Source organism: Anopheles cruzii, chromosome 3 (assembly GCF_943734635.1).
Source record: "Anopheles cruzii chromosome 3, idAnoCruzAS_RS32_06, whole genome shotgun sequence".
NCBI lineage: Eukaryota > Metazoa > Arthropoda > Insecta > Diptera > Culicidae > Anopheles > Anopheles cruzii.
This window is the reverse complement of record NC_069145.1, coordinates 48007145-48023519: the sequence shown is the minus strand read 5'-3', so window position 1 is coordinate 48023519 and position 16375 is coordinate 48007145. Positions and strand designations below refer to the sequence as shown.

At 46.2% G+C, this 16375-nt stretch overlaps 1 protein-coding gene across 1 annotated transcript in view; it reads right to left on the bottom strand.

The window, feature by feature from the left end:
• LOC128274819 (zinc finger protein squeeze-like) overlaps positions 1-15571 on the bottom strand; it is a 31636-nt gene extending 16065 nt beyond the window's left edge. The window contains exons 1-2 of the mRNA XM_053013134.1: positions 15035-15571; positions 4116-4142 (exon numbers count right to left, since the gene is read on the bottom strand). Coding sequence (XP_052869094.1) covers positions 4116-4142; positions 15035-15571 — 564 coding nt within the window. The remainder of the gene's footprint in view (positions 1-4115; positions 4143-15034) is intronic.
• Between the last annotated feature and the right edge of the window lie 804 nt (positions 15572-16375).

Below are 16375 nucleotides of genomic sequence, written 5' to 3'. Positions count from 1 at the left end.
CATTAGATTGATGATAGCGATTGACCAGAAACGATCAGAATCTGCCAAAAGAGGTGGTGTTGTGTTACATCAGGACAACGAAATGCCACACACGTCTTTAGTGACTCGCTAGAAAGTCCAGGAGCTTGATTGGGAAGTTTTAAAGCATCCTCCGTATAGTCCGGACCTTGCACTAAGCGATTTCGCGCAGTTAAAATCTCCTGAGTGATGAAAAATTTAGATCAAAAAAGAATTGTGAAAATGGATTGTTCGAAATTTTCGCCAATAACGACTAAGCCTTTTACAAGAAAGGCTATTTGAAGGTATTTTTAGGCAACAAAGCAACAAGGCATATAGGCAACAAATTTTCCAACAAAACGGTTCATATTTGACGCATATCGTACCATTGAAAACATCTTAAATAAAGTTTTGAACTTTACCCAAAAATAATGGATTACTTTTAAGTCAACCTTGTATGTTGCTTTCGATTCATTTTGGCAGGCAGGTTCTCATGCTGAGATCATTGATCGAATTTGTCGATCGAAAACCATTACGGTTTGGGGCAGAAATGCGAATGCAGGAATACCACAGGCAGTCGTAAAGCGATTAACAACCGCCATCGAACACGTAGCAACATCATCTGCACGCGTCAGCAGTCAGTCAGAAGTAGTGAAGAAGTGTTCGGTTTGGGCGGTTTGCTTCTCACATACATTTGTTGTTTTTTGTGTCGGCAAAATGTATGAAAATATTTATTACATACTAAGGTGGAAAAGCATTCATTGATGGCCGCGCTCAGTGGACACACCTCGCGGCTTCGCGACTTCGAGAGCACCCCAGTCGAAGGGGCTCTGCTCGTGTTGTTGTTTAGCGAATGCGTTTTGGACGGCCCGGAAACAATATGTGGTGTTGCTAGCTAGTGGTTGGAACCCGTCTGGTTCATTGACAAATGTAACAACAACGCTGTCGCACACGACGACGACGGTGCGATTGCGCGCTGTTGCCACGGGTGCCATAGAAAACCCATTGACGCACCGCGACGAAAAGTTAACCAACTGCTGCTGTCCTACAAGACGAACGTCTGCCCTTTTTTTGACCGAAACCCCTGCGCTACAAGTGTTGTTGCGTTCGTCTTGAGCGTTCGTTCATTCACTCGTTGGCCGCGCTGGCGCCAACTTTTTTGTCGCGTTTGTCAATAGCACAAACTGTTTGCTTAGCACAAATGGTCAGTGGAGGAAATTTTCGTTGCTCAGCATTTACACGGACTAGGTACGCAAAATCCACCATCCACCAAGAACTTACCTTCGCTGGCTACGGAACAATGGGAAAAAAAATCTGTCAGGTCATTCGTTCAGAAAACTAGCGATACTACATTATTGAGGAAAGAGTGAAGAACACGACGACGGCGACGGTGGCAGCCAGTCAGGACTCTGCCGCCGCGTAGGCGATGGTTGCTAACACTCCTTCGGCTCGTCCTTGGAAGGCAAGATCTTTGTTCAAATATTATGGTTGACTGATTGACTGTGGGTTACATTTCAGGCACCGGTCAGTTTCGCTCATTCTTCCAAAATATAATCCACATTTCGGTTTGGTAGCGTTGCCAGAGGTAACAACCCATTCTTCCCCGTTCGTTAACTGTTACGAGACGGACATGCGTTGCACTACACGTGTAAGAAGGCTTTATTTATTGTGAAATTATTTCGTTTTTGCCTTTTGCCTGCGTGGCAAACGGAACCCGTTAGGTCTGCGCGCCCGAAAAAGGGTAACACACTCGTCGATTCGTCCTTCTCGCTTTTCGAGGAAAAAAGCAGCACCGAAAAGGATATAAAGAGAACGAATTAGTGACCCAACGCAATGAAGCAAAGGTGTGGATACATGTACGGTGCCGGTCGAGCATAACTCAACGAAATTGCCAACGGGACACGGGGCTTCGGGTGAAGGTAACTCAGCCCATCATAAATATGTCCGGCACCGACGCCGGAGCGCCGGTGGCGAGCTTAATGGAAAGATAGGTGGTAGGCTGCTTTGCATCTGCCCTCCATTAGGAGACGCCGCACGGTGCAGTTGCGCAGCGCACGTTATGCATCGCCCAGCCCCAGAGTCCTGATGAGCCAAGGTCTTGGCTACACGCAGCCAAGATGGCAGCGCTGGCCATAAATCATTTCCGATCGCAATTTTTTGTTTTGTTACGAACCCCCAGTGGGAATATTTTTTACAAGGACACGGATCCTAACGATGGAATACTCGCTCGCTCTGCTCTGGCAAACGCGATCGACACCAGTGGTGGGCACACGCTAACGCACTCCGGCAGTTGAGGTGATGATAATTGAAGGACCTCCTTGGAACTTCCGCACAGGAAAGCGGATGATGATCATCGTAAAATTTGACGATGTGACGCAGCCCGGCAGCTACGCGACTTGTGTCGAACAAATTGGCACGCCGGCGAAGAGGAATTAAGTTTTAAAAAACGACAGTCCTTGACAGCTCCTGCCCCTAAGTCGTCTGGACCGCACTTTTACGATCACTCTGTTACGGTGGCATCCAGAGCAGGAAGGGGCGACCGAAAAAGAAAACACTCAAAACACCGAAAGTGTCGATGTTTCAAATGTGGGCACACATTTCAAATGGCATTTAGCGCGGAGAGTGTAAGCCAGAGGCCGGATACCTCCCAGGACGTTGTTATGGGGGATGAAAGAAGAAAAACAAAACAACAACGGAACCACGCGCAAGGAACAGCGGCCGGTGAGAATTGGGTGGTAAAACAATAAAAAAAATAAAACTAAAATTAGTTCCGACAACTTCTTTCGAGCCTTCTCGGGGCCAACCGAACGTTGGTTTTTGACGCCCGTTCTTTGGCCGCTCCTTCTCTGGTTATTAGCATAGTCCGCGCGTGCGGTAATGCTAATGTCAAACACAAAACGTGTGAGAAAAAGGATGAAAAATTGCTAACCTCATTAAAAGCCGAAAACAGGCGCGCAACATTGCACTAAACAGCTCTCCGGGCGAGCGGTACGCTTTGAATATTTTGTTTCCCAAACCGGAGCGAAAAAAGGAAGACAAATAATTTGTCGTGAAAAGTAACGCATCCTAACAGCGGAATATTCCGCTGTTCCCAGCAGCCATGGTGTTTTGCGGGGCGCGGTGTGGAACGGAGACGTTTGGTGCACAAGACGCTCAGAAATATGGCCTTTTGATAACGTGTAATTTTCGAATCATGTTATCGTGATCGCCTTTCAGATCGCCGTTTCGCGAGGCCAGTCGCTGGCGCCAGGATCGCCAGCAGCCCCAGCTGACTGTCAATCAGAAAATGCGGCCAAACGGTGCACGGTGCTACCAGGTCCTCGCGCTACCGACAACGGAAGAAATGAGTGAGCCTTGCGCGATTATCAATCGTTGTGCAGACTACGCTTTACAGCTCCTGGTTCTGCATGTGTGCATTATCCTGCACCAGGAGCTCCGGTGCCAATTCCAACATGCTGCTATCAACATTAATCTTGGCGTAGTTTAAAATATATTAAAATTTCCTTTCGAATGTTGTGAGCGGCTTTTCTCTCTACCGTATAATTGCGAAAAGATGTAAAGTGGTCAATATGCTAAGCAGGCGCTGGTGCGTTGTAGTTGCATATGCGCATGCCGTCCTGCGTTCTGAGTGCTGCTGCGCGTTACTTTTGGCCTTTCACTGTCGAGGACCCGGTTTTCTCCTGAGGCTTGTTGTCCGTAAGTGCAGAAATGTGTCTGCAGGCGGCCGTACCAGTTGCACCGAATGCGGCCGTTTTGTGAGCAATTTTGGTAGATATTCTCGCTTTTTCCGAGAGAACGTCTCTACGATGCCCGCATCTCGTTTTAATGAAGTGTCGGTAGCAAATTACCACCTTGTGTGACAGCACATTCAATCGTGTCCGATATCGATCATTTGCGGGAGCGTTGGTTTGCGCCCTTAAAGTGGGCCTTTAATCGAAATTCACGAAATAAAATCAAACAATTTGTTCAACAACCAGACAACAAGGTGGAGCGTTTTTTAAAAGACTGTAATGACTGATGTTTCCCCCATCAGACTTTGCCCGGTAACGAACCCGCTTTTTATCGACCACCTCAAAACCCGGTTTTTGGCGTTGAAGGATAACGCTGAAATTACATACCTTTTTCCGACCTTTGGTTCCGTATCTCTGCAATGGGAAAAAAGAAGAAAAAGATGAGTACACGAGTGCCTGTTACATACGCGATACGATTTGCTTTGTTTAGCATAATTATTTGTTACTATTCGCTCAACACAATTTCGTTAAAACTGGCAACGTTTGAATTATGCTGCTTCCGAGGCGTTATAAAACAGCCAATAAAAGCAATAAAAACCAGATATCGATAAAAAACCGAAAACCACTGGAACGATACAAAGTGAAACGAAACGATCATTCTGTTGGAGCATTTTGTTCGAATCGACAAAACCGAATAATCGGTTATATTTTTTTATTAATGACGCACAACACCGCGGCGCAAACGGTTTAGTTTTTGTTTAGCCCGGTTTAACCGCATTATTATACGACGTCCGATGAAAAGCAGAATGAAATTGCACAAATAAAAATGTTTATCCGTATAGCTCTTGGCCAGCTTTTTTCCTGTAGCTCAATCATTGAAGCTTTTGTTGGCCGCGCGCTCCTGTGATTGGATTGTCTATTTTCACTCAGATGGGCGCGCGGATGGTTTTTGACTGAAGAGCAAAAAAAAAGTGTTAAGCTAATAATGAGAAAAAAATATATGTACGCGCCTCCCATTGGAGGGTCTGGCTGTTAGGTTTTTGTGTTTTTTTTTATTCCCCCATTAGGCGCACTACTTTTTGTGGGCCCTTTTTCGCGCTGTTTTCATCATATTTTCATTTGTTTAATCACGTGCGCGCAACACCGGTCCGGTATTTTTTCGCCACGAAACCACGGTACACATTTTATCACCACACAGGCTCACCCCATGGGCGGCGGAGCGTGTGCAAAAAGTGACAACAAGATAAAAAAAGGGTGACAAAAACACGTTGATCGTAACAGTGACTCCCTAGAGGCCGCTGGAAAGTGTGACCTTTCCGGTAAGAAGATGAGCACTGTTGGCTTGGGCCGATCCTTTTCAGTTTCGTGCCAAACGTAAGCTTTCAAGTGTTGCTTTCTTTCACCTCAAGCAGTAGAACTTTATGCCACAGAATTTGGTTTGTTTTAATAGTTCTCCCTTGAGTGGCAGATTGAACGGATAATTATATTGAACTTGCAGAGCGATGCACCCCGATGCTTGTCCAAACCCGCGCGCGTAATGGCTCTTTTGCATCATTTTTTAAATCACGGTTGTTTATGTCGCGGTTTGATGGTAACAGAATAATGATGTACATCATCAGCACCTTTAGTGGTTTTTCCCCGTTTTTTTCTGCGGTGACTTTTTTTTATTGCGAACCCATTCAGAGGTTGCAAAAAGGGGCCAATGCTGCAGCCACTGATCTGCGTTGCTGTTGCGGGATTGTTTGTGTTTTTTTTTTTCGGTGTGTGTGTGCGTTTTCCGAGTGAACTTCAAATGCAACATAATGATGACGATGTATTATCGACGCCGGTGCCACGCCACCCGGTGGCGGATGGCGTTGATGTGAAAGATGAGACACCGGCCAGTGGCGGGCACGATTGAATCCGAAACCGAAGAGTTGACCACAGCCCGTGCACATGCACCGGCCCCCTCACCTCCACACCGCCGCCGGTCGCAGCGGCACTTCCGCATTGAATTATTACGTATGTTTCCACGACCATTTCCCGACCTTTGACCTGTGGGTGCCTTTTTTCCGACCGCAGATTGGCTCCACTTGGTTTCGTTTGTTTTATTCGTCGGTTTTTCAATTATTCCCAGGCCAGAAAGGATCAGACAGGAGGGGAGGGGGTGGCAGGTTGGTCATGACCGACCATCCACCCGTGCGGGGGTCTAGAGTTTTCACGTTTCATCACACATTTTTTTATCAATTCCGCCCCAAACCACTGACCAAACTTTTTCACGCGGACTATGGCGCGGACACTGTAATGGCCCCCACCAGCTCCGGCTGGTGGCTAATATTCATTTTGTTCCGATTCAAAATCGTCCGACCAAGGATCGATTTGTCCCCTTTTTGACGGGAGCATTAACTGCTCATCGCCGGGCTGGGAGTAAAAATGCACCGACCACCGACCGTTTGTGGTGAAAAACACGAAAAAATACAACGATAAAAATCGTTTTAAAGTAAACATCAACATATAATGCTTTTTTTTCCTGCGCTCCTGCCAATGTATATGGAGCACCGCCGCGGGCCATTGCGACGCCATCGGTTGCTGATGGTTCGGTTAGTCGCCATAAATACAAAACCAAACTGGTCGATAATTGATTTAATTAAATAGTTTAGGAAATGAAGCCTTTCCGTGAGGCCGGGGGTGGGGGCAGGGTGTTCCGCCGGCGGCCAGACTGAGGTGGATCGGCGGGTCGGTGTGACCACAGGCCGGGGTCCGGTGATCGGGGTCCTCCATCGGAACTACATTTATTAATAACATCTCTCTCTCGTCCGACCCCCCCCCGGGCACAAATCGGTCCGCGGAGCGCGTCCAGCGACTCCCTAACCATTCCCCGTTCAAAAACCGCAGCCAAATGATGCTTTGCTGCACGTTTGACTGAGCATGTGATTTTTCATGGCGCGATTGTGATTGCGGGAAATTAAACCCGTGACGCACCCATCCGTGCTGCCGCCGCAGCCGCCAGACGGCGTCGCAAAAATTGTAATTCATAAAAGTTTTAAATTAAAAACGGCAAATGGGGAAAAAACAAAAAACAAAATAAATAAAATAAATCGCCCCCGGCGGCCGAGCAGGGGGCGGGCATCGCGGGCGGCGTGAGCAGATTAGCAAGGTTTCTGGCTCGCTGGCCATCGTCACCGGGTTTTGCTAATAACAATAATCGGACGGGAGAAAAAAGGCAACTGCACGGGGGGGCAAATGAGGATCACATTTTAAAGCCGCCAGCCAACTATTACCAACTCGACATCGTTGCACTTTAAAGCATCTGCAGTAAAAGGACGCGCTCGAGAGGTTAGGTGCGAGCCAAAGTCAGGTGCGTTAGGAGAACATTAAACTGCGAAATACTAGTGTGTTCAATAAGTTCTTTGCCTCGATAATAGATGCCACTGCTACGAGCCAAATTGTTTTTGTTATATTGGTACACTCTTCGTATGAACGTATGTGAAGTTTCATTTCAATCGGTCGCTTAATTTTTTGCTTACAAGCCATTTAGCATCGACGTGTCACAGTATTTTTTACGATGGAAAAAAATCAAGTATTGTGGAATGATGGAATTTTTGTTTTTGAAAGGTTTAAAAGCAAAGGATATTTATGACCGAATGTTGAAATGTATAAGGACTCTTCACCTACAATTAGGTGGTTAAAAGGGGCGGTTATGAGTTTAAACGTGGTCGTACTGGTCTTCAAGACGATCCCATCAAAAACGTCCAAAAACAGACACAACACCTGAAATCGTAGAAACAATACAGGATATCGTATTGGAGAATCGTCGAACCACTAAATAAGATTTAGTTTTGGGGGCTAACCATCTCATTGAGCAGTATAACCAATATTTTGACTAAAGTTTTGGGTTCCTAAAAACTGTTTGCCAAATGGTTGCCGCATTCGGTAAAAATGGAACAATGCGCCCGGTTACAAGACCATTTTGAAAATAACAAAAATCAATGAATTAAAGTTCGAATGGTTTGAGTATCCACTGTATTCACTAGATTTGGACTCTAGCAACTTTGATCTGTTTTCAGACCCAAATAAATCATGCGTGAAAAACGTTTTTCATCAAATGATGACGTCATAACAGCTGTGGAGGCGTATTTTGAAGGCGTTCAAGTTTTTCACTTCAGGGATGGAATTTATAAATTGGAATCTCTTTGGATCAAGTGTATTGATGTTCAGGAAGGCCATACTGAATAACCAAGTGTATTTCAAACCATAAAAATATGTTTTCTAATCGAGACAGTGAACTTATTGAACAGCCTAGTATATGTCAGTTTGCGATACAATACGATGGTTCAAATTTATTTGGCAAATAATCTTACAGCAAAGACATCGAAGAGTCTTCACCCATAATTCAACGAAACAAGAAATCAGTCTAACACGGCTGCACTGGGAACAATCCCCGTTCGCAGGGACGCATCGTAGAGGCTCACAATGAGGTATATTATTGTGGCTTGAACTGTTTGTTTACATTCGTCCTTAGTTTAAAAAAACCCTCCAATCTCGCATCATGCGGCGATAAGACCATCAAACAACTCCGAGATAAGACCGCTGCGATGATCCGCGACTCAAACGACAACTACACATCATAAAACGGGCTTCATTCAAAAATGTCCCAAACGTAAGCTCCACAGAGAGATCGGGGATTTCAATCTATATCGCTCCCAAAGTAATGACTTGATTGATTGCCGCTCAAACAGCGACAGTCCGCCAACGGGCCAACAACCGATAAGAGAGATAGGAGTCATAATGCTATAGCATTAACCGTATTAGTAGTGGTTTAAAAAAGTTGTAAAAAAGCTGTAGAAACAAATTTGCTTGAATTGTCATGTCGTGTACTTGGTAACGATTGTACATGTGTCTCTTCTTAGCCGCCACATGGTCGTCGATTTCGTGCGTGAAGTGACTAACGAACATCGGACAGTAGTCGATAGCAAGTGACCCTGAAAACGGATCTCCCTTCCTGCGTCCCTCGACCGGCGCCGCAGTCGGCGGTGGTGTAATGCTTTGCCACCCGAAGCTCGGAGGTGATCGCGATCGGGCAATGTTTGGGAAGCAGGAAGTGCCGATCGTTTCACGGAATATCTGCGTGTGCGTGAGCGCCGAACGGTGAAGGGTTCGATCGTTTCACGAACATTTTGGCTCGATTTCGTTCAAGTGGTGGCCCGCCGACACTTTGTTTGAATTGTAAGTTAGATCCGAACAGATCATCCAGTGATCAGTGTCGAGTCTATTTAGTCCAGTACCTAGTCTAGTGTTTTATGTTCTTCTCTGAAGGTGCCAGTGGATTGAAGATTGATCAACGTCGTGGTTAATACTCATAGAAGTCTTGGGTCTTAAGAGCTGTGAACTATAGGGTATTAGTCAGCGTTCTTTTTTTCATTTACTTGTAAAACAAAAACGCTTTAATATTTTTCGATGCTTGAACATTTATTTGAAAGGTTGGTTCTTCAATTTTTTTAATGAAAAACAATTTTGGTCAAATGTCCTCTACGGCTGGGCTTAGCCCAACGATCGAGCCCATTCGATCGATCTATTTTGAGTACATTTTCAACTGTCTGTGCTTCTATCTCTGTAATGGCAATGTGAATTTCGGTCTTGAGGTCGTCTATAGTTGCTGGTTTGAAGAAATTGAGTGGGGTTTCAAAAACTTGACAGGAATTCTTCTGGACTATGAGCTTGCGGTGGCACGATCAAGATCACGGCAAGATCCACACGGTGGCACCCCTCTGGCATAGTCTAAAGGCTAAAGGCACAGCCGATGGTTCCAATTTGTGAACCTTTTTGGCATTGAACTTCTCTCCTTCACGGTGGTTTTCGGATCTCGGTGCGATGCGCGAAACACACACACACACACCTGCCGATTGTTTCACGCGAGCGTGTCACGTAAGATAGAAAAAAAGATGGGCAAAAGGAGTGTTGGGGTGGCGCACACACTTCAACCGTCGGAAAGTCAGGATATCCTGGGTGTGATTCTTCCCCCATCGCCGCGCTGGGCGATGACGATATGAATTTCTAATATGATTTCATTTCCAACTTGATATGATTTACAGCTTTGCACCGTGCCGCGAGCCTGGAAACGTCAGTTTGCCACGCACTACACGCACTTCCAGCGCAAGTAGCGGCACGCGATCTCCCATTAAAAAGATTAGCCACCCCGGGAGGGGGCCAGGCCACAAGGTCTTGGACGCGGAAGCTTCTCTCCTGCCCTACGTTTTCAAGCTAATTAATTCACGCAGTCCCCGGCACCGAGCAGCAGAACGCATTCCCGCGAAGATCGCGTTCTGCGGCAATTCGTCAGCAAGTCGTGATTTGGGAGCCCGGCGCGCTGTGCGAAGCGGAAAATGTGGTCCCTTCGCGGCCCGGCGGGCAACAATTTATGGCGATGATGCATGTAGGTGACGGAAGAGATTTGAAGCATTTCATTAGCGTGCAAACCAGCCTTTGGCCTGCGACCCACAAGAGAGACACACCCCGGAGCCATTCACGCACTTCGGGGGCTCACGGAGGACACGCATTCAGCTGAAGTGACCCACCCACTCCGACCGGTGGTGGTCCTCCGTTCCCGGTTTTCACGCACGGTTCCGGGGATTAGGATCCGCCCCGTTTTTGTACTTTTTGCACGCTTCTGTTTGTTTTAAATTAATTTTTGTTTCATTTCCATTCGTCCGTGGGTCCGTCCGGGACGACCGGGAGAAGTGCATCGGCAAATTGTGTGCATTGTTGCGTTGCGTTGACCAAACCCACCCTTAGCCAGGCCCCACTCTATTGGCTCGCTCCGTGGAACAGAGAGAGAGAGACAGGGAGCCAAAGGGAGTACCGATTTGATCAACAATGTCCGAACAGCCTACAGCCCAGCCTGTAAGAGGGCCGTGTAAAGGCGTCGGCATCGGCATCGGCGTTATAGGTAATTATAATTAAAATATGCTAATTATCGCTTTTACTTCTCAGCTCGCTCACCCGGTGGAAAGGCTTCGATAAAGCCTCCCCACCACCCCGTGACGTCGACTGCGACGACGAGGGCCGCAAAGCGTTCCCGGGGCCCCAAGCTCTCTTGCCAGCCTCGGGGCCCAGAGGGCAGCTTCCATTAGCATAGACGGTGCGGTGCACAAAAAACGCTACTTCTTCACGAAAGTGTGTCTTACGTGTAGCTGGCTCAACCCCTGCGGCGCGAGGCGCACGATTGTTGCACTTCTTTGGCGCACGGCACCGCACCGCGCTGGGAGATCCCTTTTTCCCACCAGAATGGCCCACTGTGGCGCCTCACTGCAACGTGGGGCGCCCAGTGGCAACACAATTGCACCGCACTATTGCTTAGCGAACCCCCCCCCGCCACGACTGGTCGTTGCCCATCGGTAGGAGGAGCTACTGGCGGATTTTCCGATCGACCGCCGAGCTAATCACGCCCTTCGGGGAACGCCGTTTTTCCTCGGGTTTATGATCAAACTTCAAACATTCCGCAGTGTGACTCAGAACTTAACGGCTTATCCTGGGTATTCTATTGGCATATACATACTACTGTGACCAGCAAAACAAACGGGAAACAGTCCTGTAATGCATTATGAATTCCTTCCAAACGGTCAACTGTGCTGTGTGTCAAAAAAGACTGGATTTGGGGAGAGACAATTCTTGGTACGACTTCCTCGTGGTGTTTTAGCATTACATTTACGTGATCATTTCGTCACAAACTCGACCCATATCGTTCCGTAAACACCGCATTCGCTTGACTTAGAATAGTTAGGAACCGGAACGAAGAATGTGTTGAAGGCCATTCCTAAAATAAACTTTTTGGACCGTTGGAATCATTTTTAAGATAATGGCATAGATTTTGAAATTTAAAAATGAAGAGAAAAATAAGGCGAGTTATAAACAAAATTCCGATAGTTTTTGGCCCCAGTAGTACCACCACCAGTTAAATAAATCTCTGAGACTTTCGTAGCCACAGCTTTGACAAAAGCCTCATGCCAAATGCTGCTTAATGGCTAATTATTAGATGTTGTTCTTGTTAATTTGTTACTGTTTGCTTATGGGTTTTGTCATTTTACTGCCTTTTTTGTGTACAAGGTTATGTGAGCAAACATTGGGCGGTTGCTAAGGAAACAGTGTTTGCCGATTTACTCTCGCTTGCCCGTTACTTCATTACGAATATTCAAATCTAATACTATTTAAATTCAACTACAAATGTTTGAAAACGTCAGCTACCACACTTCAAATTGACGCAAGCCGCTGCCTTATTCCGGCCGAGTGTAAACAGCGTTCGTTCGTTGGTGGAATAGCCCGTGCGTAAATCTAACCAAATATTGAACCACTCAAATTGCCAATCAGTAGCGAATGATTTGATGAACCTTTTGACGATCCACCGGTACGCATTTTTCTAACGATCATCTAGCCGCAGATAGCTAGAAAATAGCTCCACAGATAACTCCACGGAATAATGATCATCGATGTTCTTCTTGTGTTTAGCCGCTGATAATGGAGATTATGCATCTGGTATCATAATTTGTAAATAAACCAAAACTTCAGTGGGAACTGTCTGTTTTTGATTTGCATGCACAAGTTTAAACCGATTACAGCATACCACAATGATCGCCGCTCAACTGGCCCTGATACTCCCATCAAAATTTGGCGTCATTTCATCAGCAGTCGTGAAAATTATGTCGAGTTAAGTACATGTGTTTTTGAGCGTGTTCACGTTTTATGAGAATTCTAAGAATGGATTTGATAAAGCAACGACGAGAAAATTTGTGTTAAAAACAATCTCAACCACTCGCAAACTTTATATATGTTGAGGAATGTTTCCGCAACGATACTTTGAAGAAAATACTAGGCTGCTCATTAAATTCGGAGCCTCGACAACTTAGAGCGCTGCTAGGAGTGTAATTTTTGTTTTGTTTTATTTGTTCACTCTTCATATGAACGTATGTGAAGTTTCATTTCAATCGGACACTTACTTTTTTTTTAACAAGCCATTTAGTATCGACGTGTCACATTACTTTTTTACAGCTGTTATGACGTCATCATTTGATGAAAAACCCTTTCCGTGCACGATTTTTTTTTGGTTTGAAAACAGATATAAGTCGCTAAGGGCCAAATCTGGCGAATAGGGTGGATACTACAACAATTCGTACTTTAATTCATGGATTTTTGCTATTTTCAAAATGCTCTTCTGTGCAGGGTGCGTTGCCCTCATGAAAGGGGTTGTTTTTCTTCTGCAAACCGGGTCTATTTTCACGAATTTTCGCTTTCAGTTGCTCTAAAATGTTACAAAACTAGTCAAAATTTATTGTTTTATCAATTTGCAAGTAATCCGTTAGCAAAATTCCATTCGCATCCCACAAAACTGATGCTAACATCTTTTTAGTCAATTTCTGGACGAACTTGTTTCGGAACTGAAGAAAAAGGTTCACACAACTCCTTAACCTCTTGTTTTGATTCAGGATCATGGTAATAGACCTAAGTCTCATCCCTAGCGATGATTCAATGCACAAAATCCACTTTATCCTATCGAAAACGCTTTAAATGTTGTCAACAAAGATGCATTCGAATGCGTTTGTAACAAATGCGGCACCCATGTTGCAAACAGCTTTCAGGAACCCAAAACTTCAGTCAAAATATTGGTTATACTGCTCAATGAGTTGGCTAGGGATGGTACTTAATTTCTATCAGTGATTGGACGATTTTCGAAAACGATATTCTGTATTGTTTTACGATTTTCGATGTTGTGTCTGTTTTTTGACGTTTTTGACATGGATCGTCTTAAAGGCTACTACGACCGCATTTAAACTCAGAAACCCCTCTTTTAACCACCTAATTAAAGGTAAAGAGTCCTTATACACTTTCAACATTCGTTCATAATGTTCCTTTGCTTTTAAATCTTTCAAAAATAAAAATTCAATCACTGCACGATACTTGGTTTTTTCCATTGTGAAAAATACTGTGACATGTCGATACTAAATGGCTTGTAAAAAAAAAAGTAAGTGACCGATTGAAATGAAACTTTACATACGTTCGTTTGAAGAGTGAACAAATAAAACAAAACAAAAATTACACTCCTAGCAGCGCTCTAAGTTGTCGAGGCTCCGAATTTAATGAGCAGCCTAGTACAAAAAAATGGGGGAAATATACAAGATCTGTCTCATAGTAAACTGGACTTTTTCAATAGGGTCATTTCTGGTGGCGCCATCTTGATGTGGGTATATTTGTTTGAAAGGTACATCCTTTCCCGATTTCCATTCAAAATTTCATGACATTGGGTCTACTGGAAGAAAAGTTATTGAGCCTAAAGACAGTATTGAGACAGTAGTTTGTGGTGTCGGTATAAGAATGAGCAAGAATTTTTGTATATTCAAAAATAGCAAAATCGAAACAAAAAAATCGGCGTTCTTTCTACTTGAAAAAGAAGGCAATGTTCACGGTTTTCATGGATTACCACGGCGTGGTGTATGGTGAATTCTTGCCGTAAGCTAAGACTGTCAACTCGGAGTACTGTTTGGGTATTCTGACACGTTTGCATGAATCAATCCGTCGCAAAGTCCAGGATTTGTGGGCGAAAAACTCGAGGATCGTCGCATCGCACCGAGAATGCATTTCAGAAGCTACTAAACATCGAGTTGCAAAAAGGCTTTGAGGCTACTTTGATGGAAACAATATCTAGTATTAACCATAAGTAGATATCGTCCATTTTTGAAATATACTCCAGGAACTTTTTGATCAAGGTGGTACAGGTTTCGAAACTATTTAGATGCATATTTAGCACTAAAAAAAAGAACCTATCATTAACGAATTCGGCTCATCGACGACAAATGTCAATGATCGCTAGCAAAAGGAAGGATTCTCGAAACCGAACGCCAGATCGTATCGCAGACTGTCTGCAAAGTGTGAATTAAAAAGTACACGATCACACGACGTTCGCGTCCCGCATAGTCTGTGTGAATGGCTAAGAAAGAACGGAAGGTGCAAACTGACCGCTCGAAACCAAACCCTCCGTCCGGCATCGGCATCGGACAGCAGAGAACCGAATCGAAAAACTGGTCCCAACTGGTCGATGGATCAGTAGGTCAGTGCGATAAAGATTCTTCCCCTTTTGCGTTATGCTTTGGCAGCCCGCGTTCGCCGTATATGATCGGAGCGAAACCCATCGCTTGGAGTGTTCTTTTTTCTTCTGCTTCCTGCTTGATGGTCGATGCTACAGAACCACAGCCGTACACGGGTTTGGGCAGCGAAACGAATTCTAGCAAGGCAAACATTGGATAAATCTCAAGGGCTCGTCCGGCACGGCTGATCCTTACCTTCCCGGGTTCGGCCATCTGCGTCTCGACCATCGCCAGCGGAGTGGGCGGTGTGGACGGAGCGCTGTAATGGGGCGGCTTGTGGTCCTCGCCCAGCCGCAGGTCCGTCTCATGGTTGTTGTTGTTATTGTTGTTCCCCGTCCGATCGTCCAGCAGGTGCGGAGGCGCTTGTTGCTGGTGGTGCTGCTGTTGTTGCTGTTGCTGCTGCTGTTGCTGGTGAGGATGCGGCTGCTGCTGTTGCGGATGTTGTTGGTGTTGCTGCTGCTGTTGCTGTTGCTGCTGTTGCTGTTGCTGGTGATGATGGTGGTGCTTCTGGGCGACGGCATAGTCGATGAGCCGGTCGTTGTTGGCGCGCAGGTCACTAATGTAGGGTTTGTAGTCGTGGACCAGCGCCGACCGGAGGTCCGTGCCGTTGCCGACCGCGGCCGCCGCCTGCAGAGCGTTGAGCTGCCCCAGGACACCGCGTTCGTTCATCGATCGCAGCTGATCGATCGACCGGTGGATGTGGCTGTAGTCGCCGGTCGGTATCTCCGCCATGAGCGGCGAGTTGTGGTAGTCCAGCCCGCCACCGGGCCGGTACTCGATCGTTCTGCCCTCCAGCGTGTTGCCGGCGGTGTTCGGGTGGTGGTGGTGATGGTAGGGATGCTGTAGCGACAGAATTTTGGAGCCGTTTCCCGCGTCCGTTGTGCTGAAAAAAGCCGGCCCGGTTTGCCCGTGGCCGTGTTCCGTGTTTTCACCGGAAACTCGTCACCGGCAAACGCCGTCAAATCACTCACACACACAGACACGATGCACAAGCGATGCACAGAGTATACCACGCGAAGGTCACGATCAACAAAATGCACCACACACACAAGCGAGGACTTCACGATTGTTTTGCGTCGACGTCACAGTGTGGCTGTCGATGGTGATCCTTGGCGGGAAACGGTTCCTTCTGCAGCTAAAAGCACATGCCAAACACACGTTGTCGATTACTGCGAAACAAAAACAAACGATTTTCGGACACACGAGCCTCGCGTTGCACTTTCCCCGGTCGGGATCTGGATTCCGGCTCGAGGGCAAACGGGAAGTAGTTAACCCGGGGGCGCTTATGTTTTGAAACGATTTGTTTAGTGTGTAGTGCACATTCCTGCTTCTCGTTCACATTCACATTCAAACATCAGACGCCACCGCACGTCCACCTGGCGTAGAAATCCGTGATATCCGAGCGCTTCTCCAATATGATCCAACCGAACACAGACGGAACGGAACCTGCAACAGCAACAGTAAAAGGGATGCGATAGAGTGAGAGCACTAGCGATGGGTGGTGGGGACCCCAGGGCGGGGGGGGATGTTATCGGA